The 16147-nt window shown below is 36.8% G+C and overlaps 1 protein-coding gene across 1 annotated transcript in view; it reads left to right on the forward strand.

The window, feature by feature from the left end:
* Positions 1-5953: 5953 nt before the first annotated feature.
* Positions 5954-16147, forward strand: part of sorl1 (sortilin-related receptor, L(DLR class) A repeats containing) — a 61499-nt gene continuing 51305 nt past the window's right edge. The window contains exons 1-2 of the mRNA XM_077565836.1: positions 5954-6302; positions 15256-15372. Of these exons, the coding sequence (XP_077421962.1) occupies positions 5982-6302; positions 15256-15372 (438 nt within the window). The 5' untranslated portion in view covers positions 5954-5981. The remainder of the gene's footprint in view (positions 6303-15255; positions 15373-16147) is intronic.

The raw sequence follows: 16147 nt of genomic DNA on the forward strand, positions 1-16147 counted from the left end.
AGACCTAATTATTAATTTATCAGTACACTTTTTAAAAATTATGTTGTTTTACTGAAAAACAAACAAATTGGCAGCTGTGGTTTCCAGAATTCTGTAAAAAAATATACTGCGCTAATATAAACAACTTTACAGAACTACTTATATATTATATATCCTGAAACTGTAAACCTTTTAAACTTGTAGATTCAACAGCTCTTTACTGATAACTCAACAAGAAATGGGTGGCATGGCTCAGTGGTAGAATGGTCGTCTAGCAACCCTGAGCTTGTTGGTTTGATCCCTGCGTAGTGTGACTGTGCCAAAGATCCGTATGAAGATAATGAAACTCCAGTTGGTGAATGGAGTAGGTGAATGAGTGATCAAAATGCAAAGCACTTTGTGGGCCTTGTAAGGTAGGAAAATGTTATACAAGTGAAGTACCATTTACCAAGAACATGCTGCTTTAATACTGTTCAGTAAAATTCACATGCAGATTTTGCGGACACAAGGGATGTAACGATATCCAAATGTCAAAATACGATATTATCACGATATGAACCTCACGATATGATAATTATGATGATATTGTGGTGGTGTTGGCAATATTAGAAAAAAATGCTCATAATATTATATACAGTATATCAACCTCTGAGTTTTCTGCTATATCCAAGCCACAATGACAGTATGGTTGTCACCCTCCGCTATCTTGAATTACTTGTAAACAATGCACAGCGTATGTTACTATTGGCTCAGCAGCGTAAAGTATCATAGTCTATGTAGTTCATAATGCTGTGCTTGGCTGAAGCAGGTGAAAAGTATTGTTTGTTTATGGAGATGTGGTGCTATAGATATCGTAGCATAACGCCGAACATATTGTGGCAATTTTGACATCGCACCACAATATTGAGGTTATTGTTACATCCCTAGCGGACACTGGAGATGTGCTACACTATTCCACTATAAAGAGATACTAGTACAAATGTGGTCTTCAAAGAAGAGTCTTCAGAAGAAAACCTCATCTACGTGCCCGCCACAAAAATCAGTGTTTGAATTCACAAATGAACAAACAGACAAGCCTGATGCGTTTTGGAAACAAGTTCTGAGGTTAAAATCCAACTTTTTTTCCTTGGCTTCTTTATGCACAATAATACCATTTTTTACCTGGGGTGCCCAAACTTTCAATCCCCTTTGTTTAACTATTTAGTTTACTATTTAGTTTACCTGTATGAACGCACTTTGCGCACGCGGCGTTCTCATGCAAGTCAATTTCTGCATCTGCAATGTTAAGGATGGTGTGTGCTTCAACCACTCATTTTAATGGCAATGAGGGGAGACACTTTGATTGGCTGGGAGTCAGCTGCATTCCATCCCACAAGGGCACAAAAAGCCCTATTCTAGTTGCGCTAGTCAAGTAAAATACCAAAAGAAAGAACACCCCACTCATGGGCACAGTCTGTGCTTTGTGCTGGACTTGCGTTGTGCACAAAAATAGTGCTCAGGCAAGGTACATAAAAATGGCTAGTGTAGCCACCTGCTACCAAGAACGTTGCATTAGTTTTGTTTGGTGGCGCGCCAGGAGATTTTTTTTAAAGCAAAATATGTGCCAAGGCTCAATAAAGATTGGGGAGTGCTGAACTAGCGCAAGACTCCTCGAGTTACAAGGACATATGGGAACGCCCACTACGGGGGGGAATTAAAAAGAATAAAAAGAAAAACTTTGCAGACATGAAAATGCCTTAAAGGCAAAGCCTAAAGAAGTGGTTGTGCATTTAGTCGCATCTGTTAATTAATGTACACTCTGATCCAGGGATAGTCCAGAAATTGTACAAGAGCAGGAATAAAACTTGAAATGACATTTATTTATAAGTGACCTACTTTAACATATCGGCAAACTTTGAAAACAGCATGCTGATATCTTGACCTGCACCTGCACCTGTAACAGGACCAACAGTTACTTACAGAAGAATAAAGACAATGTGTATGCAAAATGACTAGTGTCGTGTTTTTGGTTGCAATGTTTATACATTTTGTTGGTCACCAAGATGATCTTTCAGAAACAATGACTTTACCAAAAATTATATTATTGTAAAACTATTACAGTGTTACAAGGCCTTATGTTAATATATTACAGATTCAGAAACATTGTACCTGCATTCTGTGAGGCCTATCCAGTAAAATATCTGAGAGTTATTGTATCTTATGGTTTGTACAAATTGCATACCTCCAGCTGTAGTTTCAAATGAATTCACTTTAGTTGCTGTTTTGGGATGACGTTTCTTCTTTATTTTTGATGATTTGGCTGGATTTCCACAAGTTTGTTCCATCTGATTCAATTGTAAGAAAGACCGATTTCTAATCAAGTTTAAATGCATGAATTTCATCCAATCAATGAAGCAGCTACACTTACCTCCTGGGATGTCGTATGTTTAGGTCCTGTACAGTGTTTTGTTCCCAATTGTGACATGTTACTGTAAGTTAAAAAGATTGCATGTAGTGGTTTTACTTGTACATTCTTAATCGACATGTTGAGCACAACCTGACTTGTTAGACTGAAAACTAAACCTCATTCCATCACTTTGATTAGTTTGTAAACTATTAAGGACTTAGTATTTTGACTGCGCTTACTTTATATGTTTAATACAAGGCACTGCAAGATATACAATCTGTCATTTAGGCATATAAACAGCTACTATTGTCGACAGTGTCAGCTAAACTATTCGCTGTGCTTACGAATAAATACTTAACCTAGCTTACCTGCTTCGAGCTAGTACCTTTCAAATGTTCTTACAAAACGTATACGTAATATTTTGGGTCAAAATTGTGTTAATATTTCCAGAGCACTAAGACAAACCTCGTTAAATTAGCTTTCTAATTTATATGTCATTATCAATTCCTTAAAAAGTTGATATATTTTAAGGAAGCATCTGCTCCGCTCGTCTGTATGTTGCCTTCAAAGCACCTCGAAAATGTAAACTTCTCATATTGAGTCACACCAACTGTCGTAATGTACATTCATGTACAGTCAGGCGTTGATGGTATAAGGAATATGTTTTAATACTGTAATAGTAAAGAGCCAAAGAACAAACAAGCAAACAAAAAAAAGCATATGATTGTGTAGTATTTAAAGAAACTGAATGAGTCAATCTTTGCAGAGTAATACATATAGAATTATTTAATTATGTCCAGATCTGGAAAATGACTAGTCTAGTTACCTTTACGCACTAGCACAATACATTTCAAATAAAAAAAGATGTGTTTGAGGTTAGGTTTCACAAAAATAACATTGTTCTTTATTAGACCATTTACATGCTAAATATGGCAATGTTTTATGTCCTTCTGTCAATCCATCTGTATGTCTCTTTACTCCTTTCACTTGGGCCAGTTAACTATAGGAACATTTACACGTGGCCCAGTTCTGTTTCCAGACGTAAGAGGACATGTGAGAGCATGTAAAAAGGTAGCTTCTTGTGGTGATTTCCAGTTGGCAAACAGTTGGCCACTGATCATTTGCTTATTTACATCCTTCCAGTTGTATTGTTTTTTCGCAATTTATTTTAAATTAAACCTATTTAACATCGACATTTCATCTGTGTTCACCATATAGTACAAGCACACGAGCATGTGGACTGACAAAAAAAAAATACAATTTTGACAAAAGATTCATTCTGTTAAATAAATGTAGAACACACCATCAGTTGTCTTGGTTATCTATTCTTTAATGAATTAGTAAAGTCAAAAGGAATAAAATCTGCAAGGTGTGATAAAACTTCTCTGAGGAGCTGCAAGATAGGGTGGGGCGAGCCTAGCAGTAATAGGCTATCCTTTAACATTGTGTGTATAGCTTCTATTCTGTTTATTTCATGCTGGGAGGAGCTGCAGACTCACAAAATACAAAAAAGGTCACGCAGAGTACCTGAAAATTTGAAAAACACAAGTACACTTGCCCTGAACACAGACATTTTAAACAGATACAAACAGATAAATATGAAAACATAACACATAAGGCATAACACATTCCAAATGCAGCTCCCAGTTCCGATGAAACTGAAAGAAGAAGAAAAAAATAGGTCAACACCAAAGTGATAGAACACTTGACAGATCAGTTTAGTGTGTATTACACATCTTCTTAACTGCCTATTTCTGAAAATATGTCCATAAGTGAGTAAGTCTGAATTTATTGGATTACAATGGATGTGTGCCTCTTATTGCTACATAATAACCCCCAACCCCCATAGTTGTCCACCCATGACTTGGAGGCTTGGCTGGGTGACCATCCGCCATTGTCAAGTGTCGGCCTGAGTCCAACCTCCAGATTAGACAATACCACTACTATGTCAGAGTAAGATAAACATTAGCAGAGCTGCATAGTTAGCACAAATTAGGCATTAACGCAGTACTTTATTAAATATTTGCTAAAGTTGTTGAGGTGGGGGCAGAGTGCAAGGGATATTTTTGTATGATGATGTGTCTGCTGTATACATGCTACACATAAATATGCACGATAACTGTCAAATGTATTTGGTGGGTTGGCGATGAAGTCCTGCCACTTGCTCTTCTCCTCACACTCTGGGCTGTTTGAAAACAAGTGGCCTCACGCTTAGAGCCAACGCCCTACTCTGCCCTTCAAACCTAAGTAACTTGAGTGGATGATGACTCAAATTGTGCTGTAAATCTTTACTCTTAGTGTATTTTGACTGAAGAGTATCAGAAGCATTTTACAGTATTTCATCAACACACAAAATAGCAGAAAATATTTTTGATTTGCTACTGTAAATTCTATAGCTGAACATAACAAAACAAAAAAGCTACTCTATAAGACAAAAATACTCTCCTATTTTGACATTGAAGTATTAAAAAAAAAAACTTGATTCAATAATTTCAATTTAAAATCAAAAATCAGATACATTGAACAAGTACCTTTCAAACATGAACATCAAAAAAAAAAAAAAACGCTAGGAGATAACTAAAAATACATGTCAAATAAAATTAGACAAATATGTTACACTCAACACAAGCAGAAATAGTCATCATTGCTTTTTTCTTACAATATCTAATTGACAAAATATAAAGTCTGAGTTCATTAATGAAAGCCAAAAAAGATGGCTTAATTCCCATAAATGTACACTCATGTATGTGAAAATTTGACAAAATAATAAATCAATTAACCAAACACACATTTGCTTTGCTTTTTTCATTTTGTTCAACAAAACCAAAAATAACATTCTTCCAAAATGAAACAAAATCTTTGTCAATATAAGTTCTTATAAAAGAACACAGCCTAGACTAGAAAAAAATCACTTGTTGACATTGCCAAAATAAATGAACCATAGTTTTCAGAGAATCACAGCAGAAGCTACAGCATACATCAGTGTTTTTCTTAAACCTTTTTACAATATAAGCTTTAGTAGGGTAAATGTGATGAATTATTTTAAATTAAACTTCTTTAATCTTATTTGTTATCAATTAACATTTAGGCAAGAGACAGATTTTTTTCCAAATAATATCATCTTGATACTGAAGTCATGAACCAGTTCACAACAAAACATGACATATCAGAATGTTCATTGTCCCCTTATTTTAAATGTTTTTTCTTAAAGTTGCCTCATTAGGCCTCATCATACTGGTCATTTCTTCTTTGTTGTTCCCTGAACATCACAGTATAAGTGAGACAAGCAGAATGAAATTTCACAAATAACTCATAAATAAATTTGTCTGTTCTCATAAGGGGAAGAAGAGGTGGCTTTTCCTCACAGAACAGTTACAAGGTGATGCATGAAAAGCAAAATGACAGAGACCACTGATTATGTAGCATACCTCAAAAACACGGCAAATAATGAAGAGAAAAAAAAGATGAAAAGTGCAGTGCATAAACAAGGTCAGACTCTTCTGTCTGTGGAAAATATTGAAATTCCAACAGCACGTGAATGCATCACCGGGCCCATTGCAGCCTGTAGAAGGAGCTCTTGGCGCTTAACTACCCTGAAACCCAAACATACACAAACATGGCGTTACCGCAAGCAGGCAGGATGCTGTGTCCTCTTCAGCGTTCGCTTTACATCATTATCTTATGGCTTGTAGGAATACATTCGTCGACACTTCATCTTCACAACGAGGAGCGCTTCCTACTACCGCAACAAAGAGGATATTATATAGTAGACGCAAATAAGGATTTACCATACGCAGATGGAGGGGGCAACGCGACTCCAGCTCTTCGACTGGCCGATGTTGGTGCTGCTGAAGACGGGTCGGACTACGGCGCCCTTTCGCCGAAGCGAACCCGCCGGAGCACAAGTGAATCTACCATGCCGAAGGTGTACGGCCAGGTACTGAGATGTAACTCAATGGTAACACCTTTAACAACGAACATCACCTTTAATGATCCTTAGTTGGCACGCTTTAAAGAAACACTCAAGCCTACGGTTGTTTCCTAAGTCACACCATTAAATAAATGGACTGACTGGATGCACCAAATTCACAATGAATGTTTTTTGAGTAGACAAGGGCGCAAAACGACACGTTAAAGACCGCTAACGAAGACACTGCGTTCCTGGTGTTTTCGTAACGTCACCGTGCTCAAATGGCTGTCAACTCTTACCTGCCTGACCTCGTCACTTATTGTCTTGATAGCAAGCTAGCTCCAAGAGCAGATTTGAAACAACTGGGACATCCGTTCATTTATTTTCTGACAAGAGCAATTAATCATCAGTTGCCGTCAAAAGCGGCTGACAATGCTTTTGAATGATGCTCATGCTTATTTGACAGTATGACTTCCACAAAGTAGTACAGGTGCTAGCAGATATGCAAGATTTCTGATAATCAACGAGTATATTGGTATGTCTTGACTGAAGATGCTTCCTAAGACTTGACTGTTACTTTACCTGACATATTTAACTAAAAAATGATAAAGCACATGACTTAAGACATAGTGACAAAGAGTAAAATTATATTTAGCAGTCAACTATAATACAAAATTTCCTTCTTTTTTGCTACCTGCCTACCTACATTTCAATCCCATCAAGAGCTCACAATGGTAACACACATATTGATGAATTATAGTTAAAATAAGATGGTCAAAGCTGCAGGGTTTGATTGCATTTACTGTACATTATGCCAACCTTTAAAATGTAGAATTATGGCCAGGTGGAAGATACATTTGTTGTATGATATCCATTGCAGCAATTCACACATTAGATATCAAACAATGGTGATTCAAGTGCGTCATAGTGACAAATTATGCCTAATGATTTCATCACATCTGAATGTTTTAGAAAAATGCACATATACATTTACACGGTCTGGTTGGATATTCACATAATTTTCATTCTAGACTAGAGCATGCAAGTTTTGCACATTCTTGAAATTGATCATTTTACAATGGCCAGTTTTGAGAAGTGTTATGGTAATATGGGGGAAGCTTTGGTTCTCTAATTGGTTTCCTTATACCTCTCTTTGTTTTTCTATTTTAAAAAAACTAACAAAACATCCCTGGTATTTTGTCTTCGTTCATCACAACCTGAGCGTTTAAAATGAAAGTCAACTCCAATAATTTGACATGGGTTTCTGGTAAGGAAGTTGTCAACTTTAAAACTGACAGAACAGGTCTGGGAACATGATGTTGACTGAAGATCACATGAAAAGTATTAATGGACTATATTGTGGGTAGAGCTTTTAACTGTTTCACTGCCAGACGTTTTCAGAAACGGGATGTCGCCAGTGCCAGCCGATTTAAGCATTTTGACTGATCTTTCAAGGTCCACAGAAAATGTTGTGTTTGGACTATGGAAACACACATACTACCAAATGAAAGATTTTTTTCTTTCTTTCTTTCTTTCATCAGAAAAAAAAGTTTGTTTCTACCTTATTCCGTTCTTCAGTAATCAACAATAGAAAATGGTTAGTTTCACCGAAATGCTCTGTTTTGAAACAAAAGCGGAGAAAAAGAGCTTTTTGTGAAATGATGTTATTTCATGCACTCTAGTGAATTGTACACTTCTTTTTGTCCATGAATGATGCCACAAACACCTAAATAGTGCTTTACTTCTGTAATACACCACCACCAACAATGAAAAAGTGTTTTTAGATTGCAAAATACGTTTATTTCCATTCAACAGTGTAACAATTTGACAAAACAATTTCACAAACTATTTACAAATGTGTGCAACTGTGGTACTATTTACAATTATGTGGATGTTTCAAATACAGTTTTCTTTTTGTAACACTGCCCTGCGTGCAAGGAGACGGAGCAGGATTTGCACAACAGATACGTTTCACTTCGGTTGTCCGTTTTGCGTGCAGACGTTACACTTTCTTGACGGCCTTTTTTTCCGGGGAATAGCAAGTTGCAGACTGTACCCACTACTTCGATGATAATGCATTGGACCCGGGTCACTCTTCGTCGTCCGATTGAACGTCCGCCTGAGCGTGCTCGGTTGTGCTCCGCGTTTTCTGGTGTTAGCATTGCTAGCCCGTGAACCTTCATGACGTCGTCATAGCCGCCACGTCAGCGCTTCCAACTTCGGCGTCAACCTCGGAGTCACCATCATCATCATCATCATCGATGATGATCATCGTCGTCATCAATGTGCTCTTTAGCGTTGGTCGATGCCTTTCGTCTTTGAAAAAAATTCCCAAGTGTGAGCTGCTTGCAACCGGTCGCCATTGTTCGCTTCTTCAGCCATATAGCTCCGCCTCACGTTTTCTACTGCCGCGTCAATGCTTCCAACCTCGGAATCACCATGATGATGATCATCATCGTCATCAATGTGCTCTTTAGCGTTGGTCGATGCTTTTCGTCTTTGAAAAAAACTGCTCGAGCGTGAGCCGCTTGCAACCGGTCGCCATGCTCTCTTCCCTTCCCCAGCCATTGTCCCCTCTAGCTCCGCCTCACGTCTTCTACTGACCCCTACCCAATCTTGTCAAAAGAGAGTCATTGCTGCCATCTAGGGGCCAAAAATAGTCATTAGGCTAACTAGATCTGCTTGAAACTTTCACCAGAGCTGCCCAAGGCTTTCCTCCACCCGTTTAAAAAAATAAAAATAATTGGATGACATCTTTTAACGTCATTGGCGGCCCTCGATCCTACGTCATAACAGCGCTGAATTCAAATAATGTTTTACAAGCCTTTTGCCTTTTATTGGTTATTGCATTCAATTCACAAACCCCATAGACTCACACTTAAAACAGGTCACTGACTAATTTTGATATGCTGTATAAACAGTGGAGAAAAAAATTATTGCGCTTGACTTAACTTGAAAGCATCTCACATTACCGGCAATCGAGTTGACGATTAACCACATATTTTTCAACACCCAGTTTATCTGTGCAAACGTTGAGCTATAATTGTCACACGGCCACAGATTCAAACAATAAATAAAGGATAAATTAGAGTGAGCAGTTCCTTGATGAAATACAAAACAGAGGGAAATGCCTCCTTGTCATCCATCACCAGTCCAACACATGTGGTTGTCTCATGCTGACCACAGCCTTCTTGTGTGTGATCAGTGCACACACTACCAACGGGACAAATAGGCTCTGGGGAGTTTGGTTAGCATCAGGTTTCATTGCTGTGAATGATGTTAGTTTGTAAAATTGCTGGTATATAAAATTAAGATTCAATTTGTTAGGAAGTTGGCAGCTTGTAATTCAATCAGTGTCATACTCTTCGTTTATTCTACTATACACTTTATATAGAATATTGTATTAGTGTCATATATAGCAAATTATCTATCTATATATATATATATATATATATATATATATATATATATATATATATATATATATATATATATATATATATATAGTATATATATATATATATATATATATATATATATATAAAACCATCAATAAAATAAGACTGACATGTTTTTTTTTTTTAAAGGCTGATTCTGGTATTATTCTGGTTACATAACTGATGAATCTACCGACTAGAGCTCAGTGTTTGGTGCTTAGGTACCAAGAACTCCAATATAAAACAATGGAGTAGACCACAACATTTCTTATTCTTGCGAACAAAGGGCTTGAGTGAAATATCTTTATTTATTCATAGCACACTGCAGAAATTGTGATTTAAAGCATGTATAATTTTTATCTGTTTTTTAAGCAAGTTTATTTTATGGCTCTCATGTTACACACTCCTGGACCATGTTTTCTAAAAACAACCCATAGCCTATAATGGTTAAACACTTTAAACAACAAAGATATGAGCTACAGGCGGAAGATTTGATTGTTTTACAATACTTTGTCTTTAAAACAGAGAGGAATTTGCACATACAAAAACATGCAAAATAGTATGAATTGATTAATTCAGCTTAAGACAACTGTTTGAACAATTGAGTAATAGCCATTTTTTAAATAAAAAATTGTCCAAATCGTCTGATTATTATCAACAGTAATTGTTCACTGACTTCTGTAGACTGAGTTGAATCAAAATAAGTTTTGACTTTAGAAAACAATGACCAAACCAAAATCAAAAATCAAATCCCCCCCCTTCTTTAAAAAAAATAAATTAATACTATATGAATACGAAGTACAAAATAAACACCAATCACCGGTTAATAAACAGTACTCAGGAAGGAAAAATTCTTTAAAAAAAAAAAAAAAACCTTTAATGCAAAATTAAAATAAATCTGATTAGTCAATTAATCAATTGAATAATTGATAGATTAATCGATTAAAGTTGATAGTGACGGCATCAAAACACTGTTGACTCCTTGCCAAATGTTTCTACTGGAGCATACATTCTAAAAAAAAACAAAAAACGTTTAATGGCACTAGAGTGGATTTCTTTGCAGGCGAAATACACATGTAACAACGTTTCTCACAATATCAACCTATTTATTTATATATATAAAAAATCTAATTGTGCATCTAATCGAGGGTCAAAAATTGAGATGCAAATTGAATCTTAACTTTGGACTATTGGTAAAAGTCTAATCCCTTGGAGTCTTCAAAAGTGTGTTTGTCTGATAGCATTGCATTGTTGGCAAGTTGTGTCCTATTACTGCCCATTGATTATTCAAAAAAAAAAACACTGAAAGAAAGAAACCAATAGTCAAAGAATACAGCAGGAGTTCACGTCAGAAACTTTGCGAGAGCAAGAAAGACAGTAAAACATCAGTTAGTGACACCAGCGACAACCTCTAGGGTGATGAGCGAAGGCATCACAAGCTAATATTTGCCAAACACTTCAGGAACAAAAATTAATACACACCAGAGGTTGCAAACCACTCATTAGCAAGAAGAAGAAGGATTTGGGGGACGAAACAAATCTTTTTGAAATTAATTAAAGAAGCAAATATTAATGCTATTTTAGATGGAAAACCGCAAAGAAACGCTAAGGTTTTTCAAGAATTGCAAACGAAAACTCATACGACGCTATCGCACTGCGCAGTCGCTTCCTGATCTTCTTCTTTTAAATTACTGGTGGATCACATCTCTATGGTGTATTTCTCCATCTATAGCGGCGGAGTCTCCTCTCAATCACATTTTCAGTAAATTTGCTTAAAAAATTCAAAACAATTGGATGGAAACCTGACTAGTGTCATTATTCAAAACAATGTTAACTCTTTGTTTTATTATTGTCTTCAGGGAATTGTTTTTTCTTCCTATCCTGATACAAATTACCGACCGGGCACTGTATGCTTCGAAAACATTTCCCCCCAGAATTATCTTCCACAGATATGTATATGTAAAAAAAAAAAAAATCCTACGGATAATATTAAAATAAGAGTTTCCTCTTAGAAAACGTCCCTTTTGTCCTGAACTGACTTTGTCTTGATTTTGGCTTGCATGGCTTCTTCTAGGATGGGCTCATTAATCTTCATTTATGTAATGTAATGCAGCAAAATTACCTCAGAAGTCCACAGAAACATTTAAACAGCCAAGTAGTAACATGTGAATGAATTCACTTCTTTAACACTGTTATTTAACACTCCCAAATTGTTTGTAGACAGCCTCTTTGGGATTCACAATTACTTGGGGCTTAGGCTGTGGTCTTTTTGCTCCAGTACTAAACAGTTATCTAATAATAAATCAGTGACTGATCTTGTCAATTCCCCTCAATCAAAATTTATTTTCATTTTATCAAGGCAGTACTGTGATTGTGACCCATGAGTGTGCCACAGTACAGAAGACACCGATGGTCCATGAAAGCATGCTTTCTTGAGCAGAGTACAGAATAAATGGCACAGAACCCGGACCTCAAACCCATCAAAACCCTTGGATGAACTACAACAAATATTGCAAACCAAGTCTAACATCAGTGACCTCTGACCTCACAAGTGCTCTTCTGGATGAATGGGTAGAAAGTCCTACAGGCACATGCCACTCTAAAAGTTGAGTTGAGAATCATTTACATGTATAGTGCATCTTAACTCATATTTACACATATTTTTGTTTTTGCAACAGGCTTTGTTGATGAGAAATGCAATACTCATTCAACCATTAAAGAGAATGTGTATTTATAGCAAAAGGTATGTGTGGGGGAAATCCCTATATTTGCACCTGGTGACCGACAAGACAGCAGAGCAAGGATGTGTTGTCTGCCAGTCCTACAGAGATGATGTCATTGCTTGAGGCTGACTGTGCTGCTGTTGAGCTCCTGGCCATGCTGCACCCCCTTCTTTTCACTCTTGTTGAATAATGGAGAGCTTTGAGCTGAAGAGAAGGGAGGGTAGTAGGGGAGTGCAGGCTAAATGTGTAAATGCCTGTTGTATTGTTACCATACCATGTCCTGCTTCTTTGGTAGTGCCAGACGCAGAGCCCACTAATTCACAGCAGTAGTGTGATGCTAACTTAAACTGACTAAAAGTTTGTAAAGTACAGCAGACGGAATCTAGACTTTTAGATGTGCAACAAAACCCTCATCCAAAATTAGATAATGTGTGAAGAGATCAAGTTAAATAAGTAGACTTGAAAATATTTGTTCTATGGATAGCATTTGTTAAAGATGAGCTTGGTTTATGAACTACGTATCTTACAGTTATTGTACTGTATGTTGTGCTCCAGACTCAATGAAATAAGTGCTTTACATGAGCTTATGTTTACACAGGGAGGGAATTCATCCGCTTTAATGATAAGATGATGTCTTACTGGAAAATATTGGGTTAACAGGATTGTCTATACTGTAGTTTGTTTAACTGTGCTGGTGTTGGTATTCAGGTGTTTACTTTTAACCCGTTTGCAAATGTGCAGCACTCTACTGTTGGTCGTCCATAATATTTTCAATCAATTATTGTATTTGATGAGCGCTAAATAGGGCTGGGCGATATGGCAAAAAAATCTAATCTCGATTTTTACAGACATTCAGGACGATTACGATTTTAATCTAATAAACCCAACCAACATTTATTTAAAGGTTTCATTTATTCAAAAATAATTCCCGTGCAAAATGTTCAGACAACAATAATGTATACTGATTTTAAATAAGTTTTAACATAAACTTAACATTCATAGTTTTTTTTCTTAGATGCCACAATTAAGTAGTTGGTAGCTATTGTAAACATGTCTTGTAAAGCACCCATCCAGCATTCTGCCCCAAAAATATTTGAATGTAACACAACATAAGAACAACAGCTTTTAATAATCCAAAAGACAATTCGATTTCACGATTTAGAACATTTTCAAAGATTCGATTTTTTAAATGACGATGTATCGAATTAATTAGATTTATTGCCCAGCCCTAGCGCTAAATAAAATAAAGTCATACCATTTACCAAGTTCACGTTCCTGTCATGAGTGTTGGAAAAAAATGTGTATTTGGCAGATTATTTCTTTATCCTAACAATGCTTCAGGCCACTAAGATTTACAGTATACTGTCCATTTTAAATAATGTGTCAGTTATAAGGGTTATGGATATGTGGGATGAGCAGTGCAGGTTAATATGTTTGTTGTGCCCATTTGAACAGAGGATGCCACCCCATGTTTTGAGCTATGGGTATGCCCAGGTGTGGGGCGGTCTGGCATCGCAATCAATGGAAAAACGAATCTTGTCGTCATTTAACGAAATTTCTTCCATTCATCCATCCATTATTTGAACCGCTTATCCTCACTAGGGTCACGAGTTTGCTGGAGCCTATTTCCAGCTGTCTTTGGGAGGTAGGCGGGGTACACCCTGAACCGGTCACCAGCCAATCTCAAAGCTGAGTATATTCTTCTTTTGGCAATCCACACACCTCTTCGCTTTGGGATCAAATTCCATCCTTAGCGCTTGGGTTTGCTGTCTATTTTAGAGTGACCAACGCAAACACTTAAGCAGCCTTGTGACAACTCCCGGTTGAGGAGTGGAAATGCTACACATTTTACTTATCGTCACATTCCTAAAATACTGGCCCAAGTATTTTTATTTTTTATCAATTTTTTATTTATATATTTTTTAGAAACCATGAAAAACTGAATCAAATACAGATTATGCAGTATTTATTTGTATTAATTATATCATGGGGGGGGGGGGACTTTCTTGGAAAACAAGTTGCACACTTTTCTTTTGTTGAGGAATATAGAAGATGAATCATGCACTTGCATTTCATTATTTGAAATTCATAAAGTACCAAGATTCAGAGGAACACAGGTGAACAAATTAAGCCTCATTTGCTTTACAAGGATAGCTTTCTTTTTATTTGAGTGTGCTGTATACAATGACTCATAACAGCATTTAAAATATTGTTTTTCTCATGTAACTATGCTTGTTGAACTGGTTTTGGAGATATGGCTCTCAATGTCTTTTGTTGGCTTTCACATACAGGCTTAATGTTGTAGTGTTACACCCCCCCCCCCTCCTTTGGTTGCGGAGGTGAGGGGGGGGGGCAGTTTGGTCACACCCAATTTACACCGTTCATGTCCTCATTGTACCTTTTTGCTTTGACAACAACAATTGGATGCATTACATTTTAAACAGCATGTCACATTCCCTGAGAGTTAACATTTTACTGTTGCTTCCATTTTGTTAATAATCCAGTATTTTTCTGATTCTGTTCTCTTTTCGTGTGTCAATTTTTACTTTGGCCTATCTAATTTTGTTCAGTCTTTGCTTCAAGCTGATTTTACACAAGCCAGGCAGAAATAAACGGATACATTAAATGAAAATCCAAAAATGATTACATAAATTGAATCTTAATCTTGTTGCAATGCCAACAAAAATTCATCTGAATGCTATTCAAACATATGTTCACCAATCACCATGCTGTGAATCAGAATGTTGAAGGTGTGTACTAAAAAGAACCACTTTTAAACCCAAATTCACTGATGCTCATCCTGGTTTCACCACTCTGCAGGTCAGCCTGAATGACTCTCATAACCAGATGGTTGTCCACTGGGCTGGAGAAAAGAGCAATGTCATTGTGGCTTTGGCCCGAGACAGCGTTGGAGCCGTTGGACCCAGAAACAGCTCGGTAAGTTCGACCCGACCTGTGAAAATTGCACAGTCAAGAATTCTACACCAATGTAGTCGAACTTGACTAGGTATCTCTGGTATGACTCTCTTACCTCATACCTTCCTATGGCGATTGATTTATCAGAGCAGGGGTGTCAAACTCATATTAGGAAATTGAGGAAAATATATTACCAAGTGGGCCAAATCGGTAAAATCATGGTATATAATTTCAAAACAATTGCCGTCAATTATACGCAGATATTTGATATTTGCGGGCCAGCCCTAAATTGCAGGACGCAACTGTAAATATACTGTCCCAAAAAATAACACAAATGTAAATGCCGGGCATGTTATATCTACTGTACCTATTTTGCATACATGCGTATATTGTTCACAGAATGTATTGTGGTGCCGTTAATGAAGTTATAAGGATGTTAATCCTTGTCATATGTGTAGTTGAATGTGTGCCGTATTCAGCACGTTTTGTTTGATTTTTTTTTTTTTTTAATTTTCTTATTCTTTTAAACAAACTAACTTTAAGGCGTGTTTAAAATAATGACATCCAGACCAATTCTGTGTACAAATTGCTTTGCTAATCTGAGGATTGCTTGTGAAATTACAAATTTATATGCTTTGACTGTGGCCGGCTGATTAATTGGTCCGACATGGCTCATTTTTTTTAACTTTACAAAATCGCCTCGCGGGCTGGATTAAACCCCTTTGTGGGCCTGATCCAACCCGCGGGCCGTATGTTTGACAGCCCTGCGTCAGAGCATCATGAACTGCATATTTTT

The sequence above is a fragment of the Vanacampus margaritifer genome, chromosome 5 (genome assembly GCF_051991255.1).
Source record: "Vanacampus margaritifer isolate UIUO_Vmar chromosome 5, RoL_Vmar_1.0, whole genome shotgun sequence".
Taxonomy (NCBI): Eukaryota; Metazoa; Chordata; class Actinopteri; order Syngnathiformes; family Syngnathidae; genus Vanacampus; species Vanacampus margaritifer.